The 25929-nt window shown below is 35.3% G+C and overlaps 2 protein-coding genes across 4 annotated transcripts in view; one reads left to right on the plus strand and one right to left on the minus strand.

Moving 5' to 3' along the window:
- Window positions 1-25929, minus strand: part of RhoGEF64C (Rho guanine nucleotide exchange factor at 64C) — a 169647-nt gene that overhangs the window by 51843 nt on the left and 91875 nt on the right. The gene's annotated exons all lie outside the window — the stretch shown is intronic.
- On the plus strand, window positions 12963-23739 carry LOC141461455 (uncharacterized). 2 transcript variants are annotated; one of them, XR_012462881.1, is made up of 7 exons: window positions 12966-15101; window positions 15680-15833; window positions 17636-21320; window positions 21540-21642; window positions 21733-21778; window positions 22641-22826; window positions 22989-23739. XR_012462881.1 is itself a non-coding variant. In XM_074142596.1 (6 exons), the coding sequence occupies exons 1-2, from the start codon at window positions 15025-15027 to the stop codon at window positions 16926-16928; spliced, it is 1326 nt and encodes a 441-aa protein (XP_073998697.1). In that variant the 5' UTR covers window positions 12963-15024; the 3' UTR covers window positions 16929-21320; window positions 21540-21642; window positions 21733-21778; window positions 22641-22826; window positions 22989-23739. The 2 variants fall into 2 exon arrangements, 1 of the variants encoding a protein (XP_073998697.1); XM_074142596.1 differs by having other exon boundaries at window positions 12963-15101; window positions 15680-21320.

Genomic DNA, 25929 nt, shown 5'->3' on the forward strand with positions numbered 1-25929 from the left:
CTTAAGAGCATCTGTTGAGAATTTACAAAAGAGAAACGATACTTTGGAATACAGATTGGAGGTGATGGAGAACGAAGGTAGAAAAAACAATCTTCTTTTTAAGGGTTTGAATAATAGGGATGTGGAAGATTCAGAATTTATATCTACGTTTTGCAAAGATGTTTTAAAGGTTCCGGTCTCGCTTCATGATATTGCAAATGTTTACAAAATAAATATTGGTAATTCGGGGAAACATTTGCTTAAAGTTACTTTCACTAGAGCTAATACTGTCCGGGAAGTGTTGAAGAACACTAAAAAGTTAAAAGGATCTGGTTTTTTCTTTGACCGTGATTATTCTTTTGCCATTAGAGCAAGAAGGAAACATCTCCTTCAATTCAGAAAGGAGTTATTACAAAAAGATAAAACCAAGAGAATCGTCCTGAGAAGGGACATTCTTTATGTTGAAGGGAAGAAATACATTTGGTGCGAACTGGATAATAAAGTGAAGGAGATGGCGAATGTAAGTGCAGATCGGATGGATTCGTCTAGTGAACGTCAGGCTGTTGTTCGTTCTGGCTCATCTTCACTGCCTGCAGCTTCATGAGATTTTGTCGTCAGTCGGAATCACATCAGTAAGATAAATAAGTGCAGTGAATTTAATGTGAATAATTTACGTGTTCTTTCATATAATGTAGCGGGTTTAAAAGCTAAATTTAGAGATCCTTTTTTTTTAAATTTTGTACATGAGTTTGAAATTTTCCTTCTGTTTGAAACCTTTTTGATTGATGTTGCTGGTTGTAGTGATTATTTTGGTGATTATTATTTACACTTTGTGCCAGCAAAGAGATCTTCTATTTATGGTAGAGCAAGTGGAGGTGAGCTTTATGGGATTAGGTCATCTCTCCCAAAAAATTTATTTAATTTTGTAAGAATTGATGGTACTGATTTAATTTCTGTGAATATTTCTAATAATGCATTTTTTATTTATCCACTTTATATTAACTGTAACTCTTGGAATGATTGTTTTTCTAAAGTGGTTCAGTTTTTAGGTGAGCATAATTCTTGTGATTATATGTTGGTGGGTGATTGTAATGTTAGGATTGCATGTATGCAGTCTCTTCCCGAGGATGTGTTTATTGATAACTGTAAGTGTAAACTCTCTAGGAATTCTAAGGATGGGGTTCTAGATAAAAGAGGTACTGATTTTCTTGAGCTTTGTGAAAACTATAATTTGATTATTTTAAATGGTAGATTTCCGGGGGATAGTATGGGCGAATTTACTTATCTAAGTAATAATGGCTGCTCTGTTAATGACATCTGCTCTATTTCTTTAGACTGTTTGTCTGTTATAGATGATTTCTGTGTTTTACCTGTTAATTATTCTGATCACCTGCCTCTCAGTATTACATTAAAGTTTGCACCCTCCTCAGAAGTGTTAGTTTTGCCTTTAATGCCTCAGTTATTTTGGTCTGAGGATATGGTGGATAAATATAAATCAAATTTGGATTCTCTTCTAAGTAGTGTTTGTACTTTTCCCTCTGGGGTTCAAGATTGGCTAGACACTCTTACGAATGCAATTAAAAGTTCTTGTCCCACTTCTATAACTTCCAATTTCGTTAGAATAATCAAAAAGAAACCTTGGTTTGATGGGGCCTGCCTTCGGGCTAGAAATAGGTCTTTTAATTTGCTGAGACTCTTTCGTGCTACTGGTTCGTCATATGTTAAGAGTGCTTATCTGGAGAGTAATATGGAGTTTAAATCAGTTTGCTTGAACAAAAGGAAAGTGTATTACGATTCCCTTGTAGATTCTTGTAGATCAGTGCGGGATTCTAAGGAACTGTGGCAAATTTTTAACCAATTTAAAAAAAAACAATTTGTATGTGGTAATAAAATTTTAATGTGCGACTGGGTCTCTCACTTTGATAATCTTCTTAATCCTGTTTCAGATGTACTAGTTCATTATGCTGAGCCTTTTATCACTAATTCTTTTATTGATTCTCCTTTTACAATGGGCGAATTAAAGACAGTGGTAGCGAATTTAAGAAACAGAAAAGCTCCTGGTTTTGATCGAATCGCCTCGGAATTCTATAAAAATGCCCCTGATGTATTTTTTGAGAGACTATTGTCTTTTTTTAATTATATTTATGAAACTGGTATAACCCCGTCTTCATTTAGCAGATCTATTGTGTTTCCTTTATTTAAACGCGGTGAAATTAATGAGGTGTCTAATTATAGAGGCATTTCCTGTATAGATGTGGTTGCTAAAATTTTTACTGGTTTACTTTTAAGGCGCCTTGATAGTTTTATTGTCGAAAATGATCTTTTGAGTGAATATCAGACGGGTTTTCGGCGAGGTTACTCCACTCTTGACAATTTGCTTGTTCTTACTAGTATTGTTAAATTAAAATTTTTAAAACGAGGTCAAAAGGTGTATTGCTTTTTTGTTGATTTTTCAGCTGCTTTTGACCGTGTTAATCGTAGGGCATTATTTTTGAAGTTGTATAATTTAGGCGTGTCCTCAAGAATGCTTACTATTCTGAAATCCTTGTACGCTGTAATGGTGTCTGCTGTTAGGGGGAATAATGGGGTCTCTGAGTTTTTTCGGGTATCTAGTGGTGTCAGGCAGGGTTGCCTGTTGAGCTCCTTATTGTTTTCTCTTTTCCTTGACGACTTGCCTGGTTGTTTGGAAGGTGGAATACGAATTTCTAATACTACTGTCAAAGTACTTATGTACGCTGACGATATTGTGCTCCTGAGCGAGAATCCACTCCAACTTCAGAACAATATTAATATCCTTAAAAAATACTGTGAACAGTGGGGTTTGGAGGTAAATCTGGCGAAGTCCAAGATTGTTGTTTTTAGAAGAGGAGGTAGGCTTTCGTCAAGGGAAAGTTGGAGATATGGGGATATGCTGATAGATGTGGTCAATTCATATAAATATTTGGGGGTTACTTTGACACCTCGCCTTTCCTTCCAAACGTACATTAAGGAAAGAGTCTTTATGGCTAAAATGGCCCTTAATACAGTCTGGTCAGTCCTTGTTGCTCAGTGCATGGTTCCCTTGTCCCATAAGTTCCAACTGTTTAATACTGTCTTCAGATCTATCGCTTGTTATGCTGCTCAGGTTTGGGGGTATGAGCAGTACGATGTATTGGAGAAATTATTGCGTTTTTTTATTAAGAAATTATATTCCCTGCCATCAATTACTCCAAACTTCATGCTGTATCTTGAAACTGGTGTTGATTTGTTATTTACGTTTACTTTAGGGCTCCATTTCAGATACATTTTGAAAATCCTTGAATTGCCGGCATATAGACTCCCTAGAGTAGTTGCACTAGAAATCGTTAAACACAAAACCTTTTGGTTTGACAGCTGGATAAAACTGGTTGAAAAGTACAATCTTAATTTCTGTTTCTCCTATAATAATGTTTCATTGTGGAAGAATCAGTTTGCTATTCTGTCAAATAAAATAAAGATAGTTCATCGGGAAATGTGTGTTACAAGCGCCAAAGATTCTAATAGATACCTTTTTTATAGAGAGCTTAATGTTAATGCTGGTCTATTTTCTTTTTCATCTCAGACTACAGAATTAAATTTAAAGGAATTACGTTGGCTGTTTAAGATGAGATGCGAACTGCTCTATTTGAATTTTACCCCTTGGGTTGACAGGGAGGTAGAGTTGTGCTCACTATGCAATTTAAAGGCTAGAGAGGACATAGTCCATTTTTTGGCTATTTGTCCTATCTTGGCAGAATTTAGAGTGCGACACCTTGGTGTTCGTTCTCTAACTTTGCCCAATCTAAGAGAGCTTTTAAACTCTACTAACTGTCTCAATCTTATTAATTACGCTCGCTCTGCCTGGTTGTACAGATACCAATTAATTCAAGAATTTAATTATTAGTTTATGAAGAGGTTCATGTTTATAAATTTTATTTTTGTTTTAATTTTAATTTTTAATTTTTCTATTTACTTTTTCAATGAATGTACTTTATGGAGGCGAGTTTTTTCTTTTTTCTTTATCTTATTTGTTATATTATGTATTTTCTTGTTCTTTATTAATAATAGGTTTTGTTTTATACAATTATCATTTCATTAAGTCACTTCTTGTTTTATTTTTGCTTAATTATATTATATTATAAAAAGCACCTAACTTCCGGCTGACGGATTACCAAGCCGTATACGCTTTTGTTTTGTTTTCAATTCTAAAGTTTGTAATTATTTTCAATAAAGTGTCTTATTATTATTATTATTATTATATTATTATTATTAATACTTTGGCTCTGATATTACGCTCGAGATCAGAATAATGTCTATCATTCAATCTTCATGTGGCTTTTACATTACTACGTCTAACATCATAATAGCACCATCCATAATCTTGAAAGGGCATTTATTTCGCAATATTTTTGTAATATATTTATTTTTGTTTTATTCTTCAAACATAAAGTTATAATCTCTAGTTTGAGATATCTATTCATAGTTAATTAATTACCATTTGAGTATCATTTTGTCAGGTCCACAAGGTCGTTATGACTCCGGTTGAAAGCTTACGCGATTCCGGTAGTCCAACGACAAGTCAACCCTCACTTCCTAGTTAGTGTGGACTGGTAACGTAGTCTTTGATGCTACGGCTAACGGGGCTCTGACGGGTCGGTGTGTCTCCCCCATCGGCTTCCCCTGTTCCTCTTCCCTTCTTCCCTTCTATTCTTTCCCCGTCCGGTTACATCACATCCTTCCTTCCCGTAGGGAGAAGTGGACTAGCCACTTCTTCAGGGAACCTGGCATCCCTGCGGGTGTCCCAGCCTAACAACATGAACAGCAACACTCATACAATTGTTACACTTATACATTTATACATTACACTTAGGGCCTTGTGGTGGTGTACCCCCACCCTAATCCTTAATCCTAATTCTACCCTTCCTTTTATCCTGTCTTTCCCTTTCCCTTTCTACTGTATCCCTACCCAAGCTGAGATGGGGACTCGTGTCGAGGCTGAATGCGTACAGGGTAGTAAAACATATGTGCGGTAACGATCACCTTGGGGCACCGGGCGAAACCCCATTGTATTTTAGCCTTCTTGTGGCAGTGGGGGTCTGTCACAGGTGACCGTTTATTCCCCCCATTTCTCGTGGGAACAGAATGGAGTTTTCAATTAATAAAAATAAAAAACCGAAATCTTCAGATGGTGGAGTTCCTCAGGTCACTGAGGAAGGAACACCGTCTGGGTCTGTACTTAGAGGTGGCAGTACGCCAGACCCTAAGACTCATGCGACGGGTCCTCAGGAGAGCGTTCCTGGTGGGAGCGGTAACGCTAACCCACTAGAAACAGAGGCTCTCGCTAAGGTCTCGCGCAAAATTAAAGATCTACAAATCTCTAAAGGGAAACTGAGCGGGTCCCAGAGGAAGAAGCTTGCTAAGCTTAAGGCCTCTGAGGATGGCAGAGAATGGTTTCCGAAAAACGTCTGGAGGGAAAGGAGGAAAGCACTGCTCTCCTCCAATATAGTCCAACAGATGGAAGTACAGAGTGTAGCCCCTCTGGACACCTCGGCCGGGGCAGGTGAGAGGAGGGAGATGGATGTTGCTAAAACCTCCTCTCCCAAAGCTCCCCAGACCCCCAAGAGGCCCAGATCGGAGGTTAGCACTCCTAGTACCGGGTCTGAGAAGACGGCGGCGCGGGGGAGCAAGAGGGTAAGGTTCCCAGATAAGGAGTTAACAGGCTCCTTTAGGGACGCACTCTCTGCTCCCAGGATGGCCGTCGTTCTTGACTCCTTCCCGAACGACCTTCTTAGTACGGAGCAGGCAGATTTGTTAAAGCGGATGCTAGCTGAGCAAATCTGTAAAAATCCTGGTGGGATAAGACCACAGTTTAAGGGGTGTTATCTCTCCAGAGGTGCTCTCATTGTGAATTGTTACAATGAGACGTCACGACTCTGGTTGGAGAGGACAATCCCAGAGCTCCAAGTGGGAGAGGGAGCTAGGCTGAGGGTGGGTCTGGCCAGGAGGGTGACAAGGGTAGCCAAGGTGGCGATGTGGGTTTCAGGTGCCTACAAAGACGCCTCTCCATCTGCTGTTCTGGATAGTCTCAACGTTCAGAACGAGGGACTTGAGACGGCAGATTGGAGATTAATCAATAGGAAGGTCGAGCCCAGGGGGCAAATCCTTGTGTTCGATCTTTCGGAACAGTCCCTGGGAAGACTGAAAAGGTCCAAATTTAAACTATTTTTGGGCCTTGAGGTAATCAAACTCAGGGAAGTTTCGAAGCCTATTGGAGGAGCTGCGGATAATGACCCCCCCAAACCTTTGGAGGATGCTGCAGGTGAACCTCCACCACAGTAGGGGGGCATCGGCAGCTCTAACACACTTCATTTGCGACGAAGACATCGCCATAGTCCTAATTCAGGAACCCTGGCTAGTACGGGGGCGGGTGGCAGGACTTGGCGAGGCTAAAGGTAAGATTTTTTTATGATCGAAGCCTGGATAATCCCAGGACGTGCATATACGTTAGGGAAGATATTACGTCTTTACTGCTGATGGAATTTTGTTTCAGAGACCAGACTGCAGTGAAGGTGAAACTACGTGCGGACGAAGGGGTGAAGGAAATTGTTGTGGCCTCGACCTATCTTCCTTACGATTCAACAGCCCTCCCTCCCTCGGAGGAGATGCAATATCTGACCATCCAGTGTAGGGAGAGAGGTCTGCAACTATTGATTGGGTGTGATGCTAACTCCCACAATGTGGTGTGGGGCAGTTCAGGGACCAATCAAAGAGGTAAGCAACTTCTAGACTTCATTCTTGCTAATAACTTGTTTGTCATAAATGAAGGAGAAGAACCTACTTTCTATAATTCTATACGTAGGGAGGTTATTGACCTAACTTTGGGGACTAGTTTTGTATCGACCCTAGTTAGGAATTGGCATGTATCAGGGGTTCCCTCGCTCTCGGATCACATGTATATAAGGTTCGACGTTGGATTTGACTGTAAGGAGGTAGTTACTTATAGAAACCCTAGGAGGACGGACTGGGATTCCTATAGACGGGATAACAACTGTCAGGGGATGTCCGCAGGGGGGGGTCTTGTCTCCTCTCCTGTGGAGCATGGTCGTTGACGAGTTAATTGAGATGCTAGATCTCCGTGGGTTCACGGTCCTTGGCTATGCAGATGACATTTCTGTGGTAGTCAGGGGGAGGCACGAGATCATCGTGGCTGAGCTCCTGCAGGAAGCACTCAAAATTATAGAAAGATGGTGCAGAAGAGTGGATTTCTCTGTGAATCCTTCTAAAACTTCTCTGGTTCCCTTTACTAAGAGAAGGGACAAAGAGAGCTACAAAAATCTTGTATTTTTTGACAAAACGCTGGATGTGTCAGGCGAAGTTAAGTATCTAGGTGTCATCCTGGACTCTAGACTTACTTGGAAGGCACATCTGGATAAAGTTACACTTAAGGCTAAACAGGCCATATGTGGTATAACCAGGACCTGTGGGAAGACTTGGGGTCTTCGCCCAAAAATGACCCACTGGCTGTATACAAGAACAGTCATACCTATCATCACCTACGGAGCAGTGGTGTGGTGGAGGAAGACTGAACAACAGACAGCCATAAAATCTCTTGCTAGGGTACAAAGGATGGCCTGTATGTTGATTACAGGGGCCTTTAGCAGTGCTCCTACTGCTGCGCTGGAGGTGCTGCTGGGGTTGCCTCCGCTCCAGTTTGTCATTCAAGCGGAGGCAAGAGCTGGCGCGTACAGACTAGTGAGGAATGGACAATGGAGGCGCATTAGCTCCTCTATTGGGCATATGAAAATTACAGACAAGGTCGACCCTTTGCCAGTATTAGACATGGTTGGGGACAGTGTCTGTCCTAGATACAGTTTCGAGACTCCGTTTCAGGTGATCCTCAGATCGAGGAATGAATGGAGGGTAAACTGGACCGAACAGTGCCAGAAGGGAGTCATGTGGTTTACGGATGGCTCCAAGATGGCCTGTGGGACCGGAGCTGGAGTGTATGGGGCTAAACCTAAGGCACTCATTGAGAGTCCTCTTGGGAGATATGCTACTGTATTTCAGGCCGAGGTCTTTGCCATTAGAGCATGCGCTGGGGAAAATCTGCGAATGGATCTTAGAAATAGGGAAATTTGCATTTTTTCGGACAGTCAAGCGGCACTGAAGGCTCTTTCTTCCTTCAGAATTACCTCTTCCCTGGTCTGGGAATGTAAAAAGGCCCTAGATCAACTGGCTCGGCACAACAAACTCCGATTGGAATGGGTGCCGGGCCATGTGGGGATCAAGGGGAACGAAATAGCTGATCAGTTGGCCAGGAATGGAGCTAATACTCCCTTCACTGGTCCGGAACCAGTCCTGGGGATCACTAGGGGTGCAGTTCGTGAGGCTCTCAGAGACTGGATCTCGAGAGAACACGAAAAGTACTGGGTGATGCTTCCAGGGGTCAAACACAGCAAGAGGGTTATGCCCTTGTTGTGCAAACAAAGAACTAAAGTGACTCTAGGTTTAGGCAGGAATCAGATTACTCTGATTACAGGCCTACTCACGGGGCACGGAAGGTTCAGAAAGCACCTGCACAAGATAGGGCTTATTAGCTCGGAACCTTTGTGCAGATTGTGCCAGGAAGAGGAGGAAACGGCCTCTCACCTGTTGTTCGATTGCGTTGCAATTGAGAGACTGCGCTATGACATCTTTGGAACCTTGAGGCCAAAGGAGATAACAGCGCAGAAGGAACTAGTAGGGAAAGCTCTCGACCTTCTTAGGAGGGGAGGTTTCACCTACTAGGTTTAAGGGGAAGGCACAATAAGCCTCGTGTGGCTGCGGTGCCGTGGGGATAGGGTCCCGCCCCGTCTTTCCAAAATCTAAAAAAATCTAAATCATTTTGTCAACCAAATTATTTTGAATAGTTGTCTTCATAAATATACTAATAAATTCTTATTTGGAATGGATGCATAACAATAAAACTCAAGAGTAGGTAGGTTGGATACAAAATATCAAACGATTTCCTCTTGCTGCAATTGCAGTGGTTATATTGATTTAATGTTTTCAGTACTCTAAAAAAAACAACAGTAGGAGGCTATAAAATGAATACGTAATTGGTTGTTTCGTATCCAATGTTTCGCAGTGGCCAACTTTCTGTTGTTTCGGTTCGTACAACTAATTTCTACTCCTTTTGTTTAGCCACTGCACTGGCAGCTCCATTTTCTCTCTAATCTCAGTTTTGCCTTCCTCCTCAATCTTCTGGTGTCCATTTTCTTCTAATCCTCCTTCTTACTGTTTATCTAACCATATTTAATAGTGGAACTTCCATCCTGAATCGACTCTACTAGAAGCCTGCATCCCAACATTCTTTCTATTAACTGGCCACTTTTATAGATTACAGTCTACAAAATACACAGTATTTCGTTCTCCAATCAAAGCTTTTTATTTCTATTTATTCTCTAGCGTATACTTTGACAATATAGTTCCAAATGTTCTATTTGAACCATTTTCATCAATCTGTTAAAATATCCGCCATCACAATCATACGATATTAATTAACGTAATATTATTTTGATTAAAATGGCATCTGCTCTAATTTACTGATTCTAATTTCAAAAGCTATTGGAGAACACCTATTCTGTGCTTGTATTCGTGGTTTTTACCTCTTCTTAGACTGGTCTCAAATATCTCAAATTGCCCAGATATTTGAACCGGTATACAGTTTCTGAAGTTCATTTGAATTTCACCTATAGATTCCTCAGTAGTTTTTGAAGAAATAGTATCATTGATATGCATTCTCAACATACTTGCTGGGGCTTCATGATCATTAAAAGAAAGCACATGATCATAGCTTTAGCTTTTCTATCGTTACTTACTAATGTAGTTTGCGAAAGAGCAATTTATCACTAAACACTACGCGATAAATTCTAAATTCTGCCAGCTAGAAGTATATAAATATATTTTTGGGTCAGTGCATGTTTTGCAGGCTATAAGATGAGATTGTTAGCGATGTGATATATGGTCTCTGTAGGAAAAACCCATTTCATACTAAAAAATTATTAAGGAAATAGGGTACTTTAAATTGATGACAAAATAGATAGCACTAAAACACTGTTAATATTTTCCGAAAATTCTTTTTACAAAATTTCAGTTGATGGTGTAACTAGAGGATTCAAGTTAGAGATAGATACCTTACTTCTTGTGGTTATATGGCGTGTTTGCATGACCAGCAACCACTTCAGTTCCTTCGAGCAAAGATCTGATAACTCAATGACCTTATTCCAAATTTAAACGTGATGCCCTAACCTATCTATCAATAAATTTATTCTTCTTCAAATAATGAAGTTATGACAAAGTATACCTACCTTTTAAAGGCAAACCACAAGGCTAATTGGGTTAATATTTAAAGAAAGAAACACATTTGGTCTATTTGTAAATTAAATACAAATATTTTATATAAAATTTAATTATGATTGTTAATGATTAATTGATTTCACGAACGCATCAAGCTACATTATTAGCCATGTTAACATAAAACTTAACATTCAGGTGCAGAATATTTTGTTACCGTTGACATTAAAAATATTGAATGTGTGTACCCTTAAGCTACTGCAGACATCAAACCTGCAATCAACTTCTTTATAAACTGCAGCGTGGTCCTTTCAATCTGTGTAAAAATACATTGTTGCAGCTTGCATTTCGGGTAGGTTTGCAGGTAGAGGTATGCGTTACAATTGCATCTTTCACAAAACCCCCAAACATAAACATTTCCCTGCATGTACGTCATTGATATTAAGAGATAACTTGTTTCACGGTGATGTTGGGTACAAAAGGACACATTTAAAAAGTAATAAGAGCTTCAAATGGCTAATTTTAACATTGTGACATATCGGCAACATACAAGTTAATTCAAATTAGGCAAAATAAAAATCAAAAAGTATGTGCATGACTAGTTAAGCTAATTAGAAATGGTAAATTTTATGTCAGCATAAGTGGTTGTACTTCTAACAATCTAATGATAAATGAAAATTGTAACACTAACTGCGAAGTTATCTGGATAACATGCCCCTGGCCCCTCATTTTAACTGAACTTTTAAACGATAGTAGGTAAGAATTTGACGAGGAGTTATGGAATTGACACTGAAGGATCGACAAGGTACCTGTAATGACAGCGTTGAAAAATGACTCCAAGTGAACACTGAGCGACATTCTATACCGTGATCTATGAAAACAATGAAAGCCATTAACGTACACCGTTACTTAGCGCTTCTGCAGCAGTGCTGATAACTATAGTGTATACACTGTAATTTGGTTCTGTGTCTATATCATTATAAATTATCATTTGTGACTTAAAATTAACAATATATTACTACTTCAACCACCAACTCAACCGCAATGAACTTGCTTCTGAACTAAAGTCCTACAAACTGTCCTTTCTTCAAACAACTTCACTCATAATATTCAGAGCTGTTCAACTTAGAATTCAGGACTCATTTAACTGTATTTCTCCCGGCCTTTATCTCTGTCTCTATTGCTCACAACAAAGCCCTCTTTATCCGCCCTGGACTGACGTCCGATTAAATAGAAGCAGACAGAACATCCAAAGTGATAAGATGCTTGTTGAAACTTATCAGGTCTCTCCTTCATGAGGATATGTGTGCTTTTTATAAGACTATTAGCTTTTAGGGTTCAGTGTACTATATAAAAAATACATTCTTGCTCGCATTAAAACCAGAATTTGGGATTGTAATTCTCCTCAAACAGTTGATATCTTTGCGCCTTTCGTCTCAACAGATGAATAGCTTAAATGATTTGTGCATAATTCCGCTGTGGCAGATCACTTTAAATTTCCATACAACCTCCCCAGATGCGGGATAAGGAATTGTGTTAATATGCCTGAAGTATTGGACGATACCTCTAAAAAAATAAGCAATGTTACAGTAATTTATCATTGCATAAATAAATTGTTTGGCTTGCAAACCGGTAGTAAATTCCTGTAGGCAGCGATCAAACCAATCAAAGATAATGAAACATTTAAAAAAAATATTTGTAATTGTTGTTAAGAGGTGAAACTCGATGGTTAAACTAGTTGAGTAGAATTGTAGTCGTACTTGGCACAATTCACTTAGTTCAATTTAAAAAATTTATATATTCCAAAAAGGTGTAATGCAAGATTAAGTAGGCGTAAGTAAAAAAAAAGTATTGATCATTTATTGCTTTGTCCGCTGCACACCCTAAACCAATTAAAATGGCCTCCCACAAAATTATTTATGATTCATCACATTTATATTACTTATAACTGTTTTTTTACCTTTTTTACTAGATTTTATAAAAATATGCTAATGATATATTTTGTAATTACAATTTGCAAACAGTAGCTATTATTATTTTTTGTTGTGTAGGAACTCTTTACAACACTATCCATCACCATATTGGCTCTAAGCAAAATGTAGGCCGGATTTTAGCCCAATAACTTCGCATGGGAGTCCAACAAGCTGACTAGTGAGTTAATCTCTTCTCTATAGCTTCGGTTATTTCCTATTTAATCTCTGGTTAAAAGAAGGAAGAGAATCCTAGGATTATTGAAGCAAAAAAAGAGTAATCTTTTTGCCAAATCCATGCTTTGTGGCAAACATTTTACAATCAACATATTGCAGCATTTTTTTTGTGCTTCGCGTTAACGTATTCTCTTACTAACACAGAATGGAAATATGGTGGTTTCTCTGAAATGTACCATCTGGGAAAATTGACAAGTAGATCCCGAATAATAAAAGCTGGAGACAATAGTGGAGTTATCCGGAGGTCCATACGTACTATCTTCATACCATTCAAACTGCTCAAGTTGAATGTACACCAGATTAGGATGGGAAAGTCGAAGGACTTTAGGATTAGGTTGACTTGTGGACTTAAGATTAGAAAGTATCAGACAAGAAGAATGAATTTTAAGTTTGCTTTTTTATATTGTACAAAATTAATGCATTTCACTTGTATGAAAATCGCCAGGTATTTTTAAAAAGGCTTTTTTAAACTTCTAATATTGTATCATGTATGTTGTGCATGCTCAATTTTAATCTTATAAATTTTAGATACTGTTAAAATTTAAATCTGGGTGATAATAATGACAATTACTACGGGCTCATTCCAATATTATCAATGCTAACATCAATAGAATGTTAATCTCTCACGATTGGCGCAAAAAGTCCAGATTTGACTCCTGTCAAAGAAAAAATTCTTGGCCATTAAATTAAACTTCATACTGAAGTAACTCCAGTTATTTAATTTGGGCTCAAGAAATCGGTTATTGTGATTTTTGAATTGCAACGACTAATAATTCCACAGCAGCCCAAGGCAGCCTGTTTATTGGAACCTGTCGGTCAGAATGAGAACAATGGAATATTTTTTAAATATACTTGTTTAAAGAAATTTTGTTTGTTGAAAATACGAAGGTCATTCGAAAGAAGAAAGTTGTTTTATTTTTAAATTGTCTTCGTTCAATTTATATTTTTATTTCTTAGCAATGTTCTTCATGCGCAAAAAAAAAATTGTTAAATAATAAAGCAAAATATTTGGTGAACAGAGGTTCAAATAATCTAATTCACCGATCCATTAGTTATCATCAACAGTTATGTATTAGTATAAAAGGGGAAAAATCGATACATTACAAAAAGTAAAGATAATTCAATAAGTCTTAGAATGTCAACTCCTGAAAAAGTCTCTGAAAATAAAAGTTTTCTAATAATATCTATAAAAATGGCGGTATGATCACTCAAAAGACTTTCTGTTAGTATACGTAAATGTTCAACTCGTAATATGTAAGACCACATTTAATGCTCACCAACATTATAGTTCGTGAAACCATAAGAATTGACAGGGCAGAAGACACACTAACTTTAGGATATCAATGTGTTAATATTATATTGTCAATTATCCCTGAAGATGACCTAGTCCCTAGGTTGAAAGCTCGGCCAAAATTTAAAATATAAAGACTGAAATTGGCATTATTCTTTCTTTCTTCTCACAAAAAAAAAAGTAGTAACCAAATTATTCTGGAAACCTGCCTTAAATTCTATCTGGAATAAAGATAAAAGATAAATTTAAATAATTCTTCAACGGAGAGTGGATGTACTTGACAAAATTCAATCAGCCAGAGGAATCAGTTCACAAGAATGGGAATAAATCTAGGAACTAAATTCATATACAATACAAAAGCTTTTCCGAACATACTAACTTGTTGAAATTACCATCTGAAGTAAGAAACAAATGTGCTTGGCACTTAATGATTTGCGTACCTGGTATCATGAAATCAATCTTTATTTTTGACTTTTTAAACTGAATGTTTTTGTTTCAAATACTTGGCTACAATTGCCTTCAACAGTTACATATTAAAAAAAATACTATTACAAATTGGTAGCCGAATAAAATCTTCAAGTATAAATGGATCGATTGCCGGCTTGTGACATTTCGTTCACATTAATCAGATAACTTCGCACCAACAAGTGCCAGGATTTCCTAATATTACAATTGTCCTTGACCTGGTACTACAATTCTAGATGCATGAAACAGTTTTCCTCTTCAAAAGTAACATCACGCACGGTTTCAGCATAATTAGAAAGTAAAACTATAGTCAAATCATGTTTATACAGCAGAAAGTTTAATGAGCGAAACTTATTACTAAACGTTGTAAATTTAACTTGAATGAGCAAAGAGATATATATATATTTTTTTTTTTTTCTGATCGATCTAATCTCTCTTCTAGGATTTCCTGCTGGGAACCTTGCATAGGTTTCCGCTTTCAATTCAAATCAAGTAAAGAAGAGGCTGTAGATTAATCTGTAATTCATTTTAAATAACAAAAAAGGGGATATAAATCATCTAAAATACCAATATTTTTTTTAATAGCTTAAAAAAGGGCACCTCCTCAGGGACGATGATTGAAAAGTAATCTATCGATTTTGACATGTTCGTAGGATCTTCCTCACTCATTCATTACGCTGCTTCTTTCCCAGGACACTATTTGCAACAGGATTTCATTACTATTGGACAAAAGAAAAGCGGCCAGACAGAATGCATTCTGCGCTAACGGTAGTAAAGAATTGTAGCCATCTTCAGCGATCATTATTACAAACAGAAACCTTGTATCTGTAAGTTACATACTGTTTTTTTTTTTTTTTTTTAACAGCAGGAGAAAGAATTACGATTACCTATATGATTATAATTATTCAAAATTAATAATTTTGTACGGTTAGACGGTTAGAGATTGCCTTTGTCCCCTACTACACATTTTGAACTACTTTTTTTTGAAAAAATGCGGTCCACCTTAAAGGGAGGTTCTTTTAGTATGCAGTGTTAATTGTAAGAGAAAGTTCTCTACAAAACTTAACAAAAATCCACTTCTTTCTGATGGTGGGCGATAACCGAAACCGATCAGTTCTGGGGAACTCAAAATTTTCTTGAGATAAAATAATAAAGCCTTTCAAGAAGAGGCTGTAAATTATTCTATGTATCCATTTTAAATTTTTAAAAAATGGTAAATACACCATAGTATCAGTGCCAAACTAGTTAGAATCTTAAAGGATCTCTATTCTAAAGCTTGCGTCAAGATTTGTACTGCTGACGGTTGTACGCCAGAAATGTGTGTGTCAAAAGGAGTATTACAGGGTGAGACCCTCAGCCCCCTTCTTTTTAACATTTTCCTAAGTGATTTTGAATGTTTTTTCAGAAATGAAGGTTGTTTGGGGGTGAATATTGACGATAAATCTGACGTTTTAAGCCTGTTTTATGTGGATGATCTCATTTTAATGGCGGAGAGTAAGAGAGATTTGAATAAAAAAATTGCAGTATTGTCTAAATATTGCACCTTAAATCAATTGGAGGTAAATATTGGTAAGACTAAGATTATTATATTTAATAAAGGGAGAAGAACTAAGAGACATGAATTTAGATATAACAATAAGCAACTGGAAATTGTTAAAACATTTCAATATCTAGGTGTCAATTTTTCTAAGTCGGGGCTGTTTTTAGAGGCAGCCAAGAAAGCAGTTATAAAAACAAACGCAGCATGTGGCGCCGTGTTTAGATTATTTACAAACGCCAAGCTCCATTCCTGGGATTCCCGAATGCGACTGTATGAGTCTATTGTTCTAAGCACCCTGTTATATGGAGCTGCAGTTTGGTCATTACGTTATGTGGACAGATTAGAAATGTGCCAGCTGAATTTCTTTAAAAGATTACTATCTCTCGGTCGTACCACCCCTAATTTTGCTGTAAGGTTGGAAAGTGGAATTTGTAATTTGAAAGTGCAAGTAGCAAAACTATCTATTAGATGGTTGTGTAGACTATTAGAAATGGATAGAACTAGACTGCCAAGAATCTGTTATGAACGTTTGAAGAAGTTGGATACCTGTCTGCTGAATAAAACAGAATATAACTGGGTCTCTCAATGCAAGCAATTTTTTGTCGAATATGATTTTTACCATTTATGGGAGAGCCAAGACCCTACACTTATAAAACGGAACTTAATAGGAATGTTGGGCATGATGAGCCAGAAATTAAGAGAAGATTTAGCAAATTGTAATCGTTCACAATTTAGTACTATATACTCTTCATTATCGAATAATTTTAATACAGAAGCCCAACCTTATTTAAGACTAAATCTTCCAATAGAAATTGTTAGGACGATAGCACAGTTAAGAGCAAGTAATAAACACTTTACAGTATTAAATATTAATAGGTCTAAATATACCATCACACCAGCCAAGCTGTGTACTATCTGCAATCTGAACCAGCCCGAAGATCTCCATCATATTTTTTTCGTTTGTCCAGTATATAACGGTTTGAGGAATAAAATATTATTAGGTGACCAGAATTTAATTAGTTTATTACGGGACAACAATAAGTCTAAATCATTTCAGATTTATACATTTCTCAAAAACGCTATGGAGATAAGATCCTTTATTATTAATGAATAATAGATAGTAAATGATAAATGATGGAAGGGGAATAAAAATGTATATAAATATATAAAAGTATGTACAAATATTGTGTCTCTGTTGAAGTTATATGTATGATTTTGTACAATTTTCCAAATTCTCTTTGCTTCACCTTATTGAGTATATACGTATGTAAATTTAGGTTAAAAGTCATTTTTCTTGGTGTAATTTCAATGTATAGTTTGTTCAAGTTGTGTATACTCTTTCTTTTGTTTATATTTTTGTTTATCTGTAAGGCAAGACTTCTTTGTATAGGGAAAACCCTAAAGACAAATAAATAAATAATAATAATAATAATAATACACCAGAGTATCAGCATAAAATTATTCTACCAAGATATAAATCAAAACTGAGCTTCTTAGTTCGTTCAAAAGATGCAAAAAAAAAGCAGTTTGTTGAATGAGATATTCTTTACTTAATTTTTTCATGGACTAATCATCTTTTTTGTTTGGTTTTACACATTAAATTTATTATTTCTTCAACAACGAAAGGAAAAAGAGAATGTACCAGCTTTGGGAAAGTGTTACAAACTTCTGTTTTGCTTTTTTTTTTAACTTAAATTACTATTTTCCTTAATAAAAAGAAAACATCTCCCGTTATTTGCTGGTAAATTACATTAGCAACAGCAATACTGACTTCCTTAATGTAGTCAACAAAATAAATAATTGAGTCATTTTTACTCGCAGGTTTGCAGATTAAAAGAAGAAAGAAAAAAAAATATTGTCTCCATCATTTTGTAGACTATTTCCTCAGTCATTACAAGCGTATACTTTACTCATTAAATAATCATCGCAGCAGCTACACTTCAGTTTTATCGCAACTTCCATGATTATTCTCTTGGAGATTTGTAATCAACACAAGTCATATTTAGGTTGAGCAACAGAAATGAGGAAATATTTTTTTGTTTTATGGCTCCCACAGATTTATTTACTTATTTTACAGGAAATTAATTAGTATTCTCATCAAAATAACTGTGCATTCATGACAGTAGATAATTTTAATTTTATAGATGCAATTAAGAAAAAAATAACTTTTTAAATTAATGGTTTTTTTTAAAGAAAGTTTCTGATTTTAGTTTTAGCCCTTTAAGGGCCAATAAAAGAAGCATTTTCTGACTCATATTTGGAACAGGAAGAGAAACTATTCAGATATTTGGAGCTAGAGAGAAGCTTTTAGTGAGCGAGCTAAATAAAGGGAAATTTGTTGAAAAATTCAATGAAGAATTTAAATTTGTAAACGCAAGCTATTGGCTACATTTGGATGAACTTATTTATTCTAATTTCCAGTGGATTTAATGGAGTCAGTTGGCCGTTAGCTTAGGCTCCGTTTAGAAAATAGAAACTATACTTATTATTTTGTATCAATTAAGTTGTGTAAATTAAATATAGAAATTTATTGTTTCTTATTAATTGTTATTATTATCGATAATTATTGCTATTACTCATTAATAGTTATAACACCAGTCTATAGGCTATCTTTAACACAATTAGCCTTTTATATTAAATAGGCGACAGAACAGTTCATTGCTCAACCACTTGCCATGTATAAAATCATTTTGATTAGTGAAATAAAAAAAAATCATAGTTTTTTCCCCCAAAAAATCATGAACCATATGAAAAATGTTTTCAATTCCTCTTTTTGGAACTTTTGGGACTCAGCTAAAGCTTCCAATATCTATAAAATCCAATCCTTCCAGACAAAAACACTCCGTCGAATCGCTAATGCTCCTTACTTTGTTCCTATCTCTACCGAGTTCTTCTTGTTCCCTATGTTTCTGAAGCTGCAAGATCCCGTTACATTAAATTCCACACATCAATCACCTCACATCCTAATCCACTAGTATCCCAACTTACTGCATTGCCTAGACGGCTGAAGCGCCGGTGGCCACGCGATCTTCTCTATGAAGTAAGTGCCAGTGGACCAGTGAACTGTTTTTTCTTTGGGAGTTCCACCAATTGGTACTTCTCCCCTCAAGTTACTCAAGTTTATACTTGTGTCATATTGTTTCAGCTTCACTTATTGCATTAATATACTGCAGTTGGGAAAATAAATAAAGTAAACAAAAAAATTCCACTTTTACTGAAATTTTTTTCGAAGTACGAGGGAAGCACGTTTTAGCGGTTTAATTTTAGAAAGACTATTTATTTTCTTCACCTCCTTCAACGAGAAATATGACACAATTAAGGCCTATCACTAACTATATAACTATGTACAATGGCGACTGACATTTCTGTAGAGTGCTAAAACCAAATTTACATGCGTAGTTTCGAGTCCAGCTTGATGCCCTTTGAATTTCTCTTTCTAGAAGTTTCTAAAGCTCACTGCCCGGTAATGGATAGTGTAGTTTGCAACGAAAGAATTTCGGTGGACGGGAATTAGTTTTGACGATGTTGATTTCGATTTAAACTAAAAAGTAATTGCATACCTAAAATTACTTTACAGGCCAGAATTGGGTGAGTAATAGCGAAAGAGTTGTTCGCGATGTTAGACTGAGACTCGCAATAAGCGATACGGCGAGAAGTAGCTGCTCTAATTCCTCCTAAGGGTCAATGGGCAGAAAGATGAAACCCTGCCGGACTCAAACTAATATATTTATTTTGATGGCCATTTATATATCTATCTGATTTGCGCTACAATTTCAATGAGTCAGTCTTTCAACTTTAATCTGTCACTTTCCAATCTTGAAGCACGTTTATTTCATAAACCTCACTCTACCTGCATTTCTGTTATGATGGCGTATTCCTTCTAAAACCTTCTCGGTCACTCAGTTTCTTTTATTGTGGTTCGGTGGCCTGTCTACCATGATGATACTCACAACATCCGTTCCGCCGAAGTTTTTACTCTTCTTCACCGGCCTGACAAATCTCTCACTGGACCAAATATTTTTCTACGGTGCTTTCTTTCGAGGTTCTTCTCATCTTTTTTTTTAGATGGTCCACGGCTGGGAGACATAAGTCAGGATGAGGTGCACCACTGTTTTGTACAGTTGGGATTTCGTTTGTCTATTGATTAACTTGTTTCTTAGATGTTTCAACAAACAACCGAAATAAAATCTATTAGGCGCTGCTATTCTCCGCAAAATTATAACAAAACTGCCGTCGAGTAACATCACCTATCGTCCCATGACCGTAGTAGAAAATTCCGTAGCCATATCAAATTGTCATGATCCTACAGTGACGGAGTAGCAATAATTACAACAATATTTTGGTGAACATCTACGTTTAAAATTAAACTATGACTAACATAAATCCAGTGTCATTTAGAATATCTACTTGGTCATCAGATTATTTACAAATCTGACTTTCACTTGAATGAGGAAATGTTTCATCTGTTTTGACAAACAAGAGTTCGCCACATGTGCGTAAACAGAATCATATTTGTTTCTGTTTTATTATCGATTCATAGCAACACTCATCAATAACCAGTTTTTCATCACTATAAACGGTTTGTAACTTTTTCTCAATACAGTCAAGTTTCAACAAGTCTGACTTTCACATAGTATATTTTGTAACTGCTGAAACTGGCATTACTGGTTTTAAATTTAATTATTTTCTATTTATTTTCGTTATTGGCTTAAATTTAATACTAATTTGTCTTCAATTTTTTTTTTGCAAAGAAATTTAATATTTTTTTGTACATTTATACCTGTTTCAGTACATGTTTTTATTGAGGGTAAGAGATTATGTTGGGATGGATGTTACGTTGATAAAGGAATGTGAGGAAGATCAGTGTTAGGTCTAGTTTAATTCAGTTAGATGCACGAGTGCGTGGATGAAAAGCGAGATCAACTTCTGCCCGTTCTTGCCATCTTCTTGCGTTTTGTAAATAAGTAAATTATTGTAAGTATTGTCAATTGGTTTGCTTGAGAACCGGAAACTGCATAGCAATATGTTGTGAGTTAGAATAGGAATGTTATGCAAACATGGTAAGTAGATGTTGAGCACATTCTTCTCCATTCGATATTCTAAGTTGCGTTTCCATTTTTTTAACTAGCAACGAATCCTTAATTTCAGTAACAAATATGTTATTTGATTGGATGAAGCAGTGGTTTTGAGATAATCGCACAAAACTGATATTTTGAGGTGCAAATTACAAGCGTACTTTTAAGTTTATACATCAGACTATTTTTTTTTTGTTATTTAAGGCTCACCAACACTTAGTACATTGGCACCAAAAGTTATTTTAGTGCATCGCCGGCTTCACGGACAATGTTCTGTTTAGCGGTAAACACTATATGTCTGTAAAAAGCTCCTAAGAAGAGTAAATCTAAGGGCTGACAGTTGGATTCGTACCCGAGGGCGCCAACACTGAGTTAATCCCTTTCCTTCAGACTCATATATGTGCGTTTATAACTGAATATGTGTCTTAGAGGTAAATACTAAATCTACTATACGTATATTGTGTAGAGTTATTAGATTTCATTGTGACACTAGATATGCCTCAATATCATATGGTTATGGCCGTCGTAGTTAAGGCAAAAAGAAACATTCTTTTATACTTTCTTTACAGACTTCCATCTGCACCTTATCGTTACATATCCTGGATTAAAAAAAAATATTTCACCCACTCGTTCGTACCTTTTTGTTCCAGGTGTTTCATAAGAAATGTACAGGTGCAGTGACGAAAAAACGTAAATAGATCAATCATAACAATTGTAGAGAAGAAAACTGAATAGAAGTTATAAATATTTAAAGTACTTAACCTAATTACTAAATTACTATGCTAATTTATGTTGTAATTCTGTTCTAAAAGTCGAAACAACACTTATAATTTTCTTTTCTAGTCCTATATGTGAGGAAATGAACCAACTTAGCAACTAAGAATAGCCTGTGAGTTGATTCGCCATTAGTACTTATTTATTCTAGCTGTAATTACATATTATCAAAGAACAATGTAATAAACACATGGTTTTTTTTGTACTTAGTTCTCTTTAAATAAATTAGGGACTTTAAAAGTGCTTAACATGTTTGCAGGACCTAGTGCAACTAAAGAGGAGATACTTTTTCTTAAAAAACAGCATCTGAACTCCATTACATGCTAAGCTATGAGAATATCTCTTTTGCATGAGGATGTAAAACAGTTATTGATTCACCCATAATACTATAGAATTATGAAACTTGGCGTTAATAATAGTATTTTTATTCTTTTATTTGGCCGTTAAATGATAACTAGTGATAATAAAGTGTAAATAATATAGTACCTGACAATTATGTTCAGATAGTTATAAAGCAAACAAACTAAGTAGGTAATGAACGGGAATGTGTCCTAGTTTTGCAATAGAAGTAGTCAATGTGGTACTATATTGTAAACAGGTATAACTAGACAAGACTACAATAAGGGAATTAGATAGTACGTACTCATAGGGGAATGTGTTTGTGTCAATCATTTTATATTCCAGTCTTGTGCGTATTGAATACACTCGCGTACAGTTACTGTATCACATATGTACACTCTGTTTACTGCCAAACATATACTCACTCTGTTCACATCAACTTCATCTCTTTATAAATTGATTTTATTATTTTTTTTAAGGACAAATCTCTTTCTCAGACCACTCAGTCATTTCTGTATCCTTTCATATCTGACGTATTAGATTCTAATAGGGAGAAAGAATCATATTACAGCATTTAAACAGTTAATTTACACTTCATTTAGCTTTATTTCTTATTTAATTTGTTTGGCTTTTTACAGTTCACTTCTGGCCTAAGTGTACATTTTACATCTATATGGAGGTTCACAATCCAGAATAGATTATACTTCGGCGCTGGCACAAATTAGTACAGCAATGGTTTGAAATTTCGAAATCGAATTTCCACTGGTATTACATGTTTCGATGTCTCCTGGGACGGCAAAAGAGGTTATCAAATAATGTCCTGAGTATGTTAAAATTTTATAGCAAATGGTACTTTTTAATTTGTTTTTCTTTTTAGTATTTTTATGATATCACGAAAATGACACCGACATTTTTCTCAAAAATTTGTCAACAGATTACATACGTTCTTACTTTAGGGTAACAATAATATTTATGTGATATTCTAGGAAGAAGTTTGTACAGGTGCCTTCGTAATTAAACAAATATGGCTGAGGATTTCAAGAGAAAGTCGTGCAGGTTTAATGAAGAGAAACTATTGGGTCCCTAGAGTTGCAAAAGTAGTAAAAGAAACTATTACTGCCCAAGCTTAGCTGCACCATTGACTGCGGTTATAATGCTTTAACAAAAACTTACAGTTTACAAAGTTATGTATAATGGTTGTCTAAACGCTAAAAGGTACACAAATCAGCACGTACTAACATTTCATTCATACTTCAGTGATATTATTTGAGTAAATTTACTGTATTTTAACTTTTCTTTAATATTTTTTAAAAATTTATTTGATGTGTCAGACCCACACGATGGTCATTTCATTAATAGTGGCTAAAATGTATTTTAAAGAATAAAGTTGTACAATACAAGCTTAAAAGATCGTTTATTTGTATACCTTTCCCTTTTCAACATTTATATTTTAATTACAAACTATATATTTTTTATAATTAAGTATTTTTTGGTAATATATGGTTAATTGGGCTTCTATTAACTCAAAAATAAATGAAATAAAAGGAAAAACTCGGAATTCCATGTTAAAAAGTGCACGAAAAGTGGGGGAAAATTGACTATTTCTATTCGGGTAATATAATACGATAGGAGCTTCGCTTACAATCCTGTTCTGCTGGCTAGCACCGAATTGGAGAATATGTCGGCCAATCAGAGCACAGTATTTTAGAGTGGGGAGTGTTGCATTATGATTGGCTTTAAAACTTACATTTTTCCACCAATCAGCAACCAATACGATGAATAGGTGTCAGCCGAAAGAGTTTTGATACACTAGGAGTAAACTGCTATTTATTTGTTATGTTATTGTATAAAACAAAGGTTTTAGGTTTTTTCTTCATCACCAAAAAAAAGAAAAAAAATTGTCAAAGTTGGGTGTTTCGAACTTTACGTTTTTTCGTGCAGTTTTTGACGATCAACCCTTATACAACTTATACCTTATACAACCGGACAGTTTTAATGAATGCATAAAGCAAGCCATAAATCACAAAAATAAATAAAGTAAATACACTCAGCAGAATATTGTGGTGAAACGAGAAATGTCACATTTGCCAAGATTATTTCTACAAATTGTGCAAAATGTTTCCACACCTTTGCACATCATTTTTTAGTTATCTGAATAATTTCTATTTATATCCGTATACGCAAGATATAGGAATGTATCTGTCCAGTTTACCGCTGCAGTGATTATATAATTATATTTGAAATATGAATTCTATTAAAAGGCACCTTTATTAATGATAAACACTTAAGTGTACACTGGCTTATTGAGCAACTGGGACCACCTCACTAACATAAGTAGTCTACAGTTACTTGACGTATGTTGTTGCAATGATTGGAACCTTTACTGCATTTTTTAAAATGTAAATGTAGAAATAAAAGGTTATTTTTTTATATAAATTATAAATATATTAATGTTATTATCTTTGATTAATTAACATCATGATTTAGTCTAAAAGAAAGTTAATTTTAATCAGCAAATTATCATGTCCTGGGGAAAAGAAGACTAATAAAAATGAATTATTTCAGCACCAAAATTTTATTTTAATTTACAAAATCTAAGGTTATTCAAAAGTAAATCCAATGTTTATAAATTTCAATAAAAGGTAACAAAATTTTTGAACACTCATTAATATATAATTCTTAAAGAAACAACACTAATATCGGCATGTGACATTAAAGTCGTCTCAGTCTATAAACCTAGTTGGTTCTACGTTTCTAACCAGCCCGTCGATAATGTTCCAATATTAATTAATAAAGTGCGTGAATAAATGATGTTTCTCGAATTCGATTTAAATTATAGGCATTTCTAAAAAAAACAATGACAAATTTTCTTTCAAAATTAAAGTAGGTAAGTTTAAGCCATTCTAAAGTATTTCAGGTTAGGTAACTACTTGTAACTTCATACGTCTGGTTCTGTGCAGGCATTAAAAATCCATTTTAAGAACTCTTGGCTACTTTATAATCAATTCCATTTTGATTTCATCTTAATATACTTCCAATTATCTGTAAATAAAGGAAATAATACTTTCTATTCAGTAGAAATACTATCAAAACATATCAAATTTGTATTATTTATTTTTATTAAGCACGAAAAAATAAACGTTTTATAAATATTATTTAAATTAATCCTCAACACAAAGACATTTAAAACAGTATTTCTTGATTACTTTTTTAATATTTAGTTTTTTGATCTCTTTGTTAATTTTCTTCTGTTCAATTATTTAACTAATCATTTTTCACATGAATAATTAATAAGAAACTGTTCTTATTTTTTTGCACTTTCAAATAAAATGATGCGTTTTTTTAATATTTAAATTCATATTTTTACAATATGGAAATACACTTAACAAATAGTGCAAAACTTTACTTCATATTTGGGGAACAATCAGAACAAATATTTACATTCTATGAATACAAACACAAATGTACATTCACCTATATAGCCACTGTACTCTACAACGCTGTAATATCTATTGCTTGACAGCGGAACTGTTCATGCTTGGGATATTCATTTTGAAAAATCTTAAATCATAATTATTTTTAATTATTATTTACAAATCTTTAAAAGCTAAAAACATTATTGTGAATTGTGTAACTGTTGTTTCTTTCGAAAATATTAAAGATAAGCTGTTTGTTAAGTAATATTACAATGATAACCATAGACACATTAAAAAGAAATTTACCGCGATGCCCTTCCTCCATAAGATACAACCCCACAGCGACAAAAAGTCCTTGTCATTGTCGGATGATGGCAGACGCACAATGCCGACAATGGTCTATGTCTCAATTTCCTCAGTATACATCTAAAATGAAATCATTATCAAAAGTATTTACATTCATTCTGTAATTTTAAGGATACGCATTACTGATTTTGAGCATTTACTAAGT

This window comes from Rhodnius prolixus, unplaced genomic scaffold (genome assembly GCF_049639745.1).
Source record: "Rhodnius prolixus isolate KJV_2025 unplaced genomic scaffold, Rpr scaffold_1, whole genome shotgun sequence".
NCBI classification, from domain to species: domain Eukaryota; kingdom Metazoa; phylum Arthropoda; class Insecta; order Hemiptera; family Reduviidae; genus Rhodnius; species Rhodnius prolixus.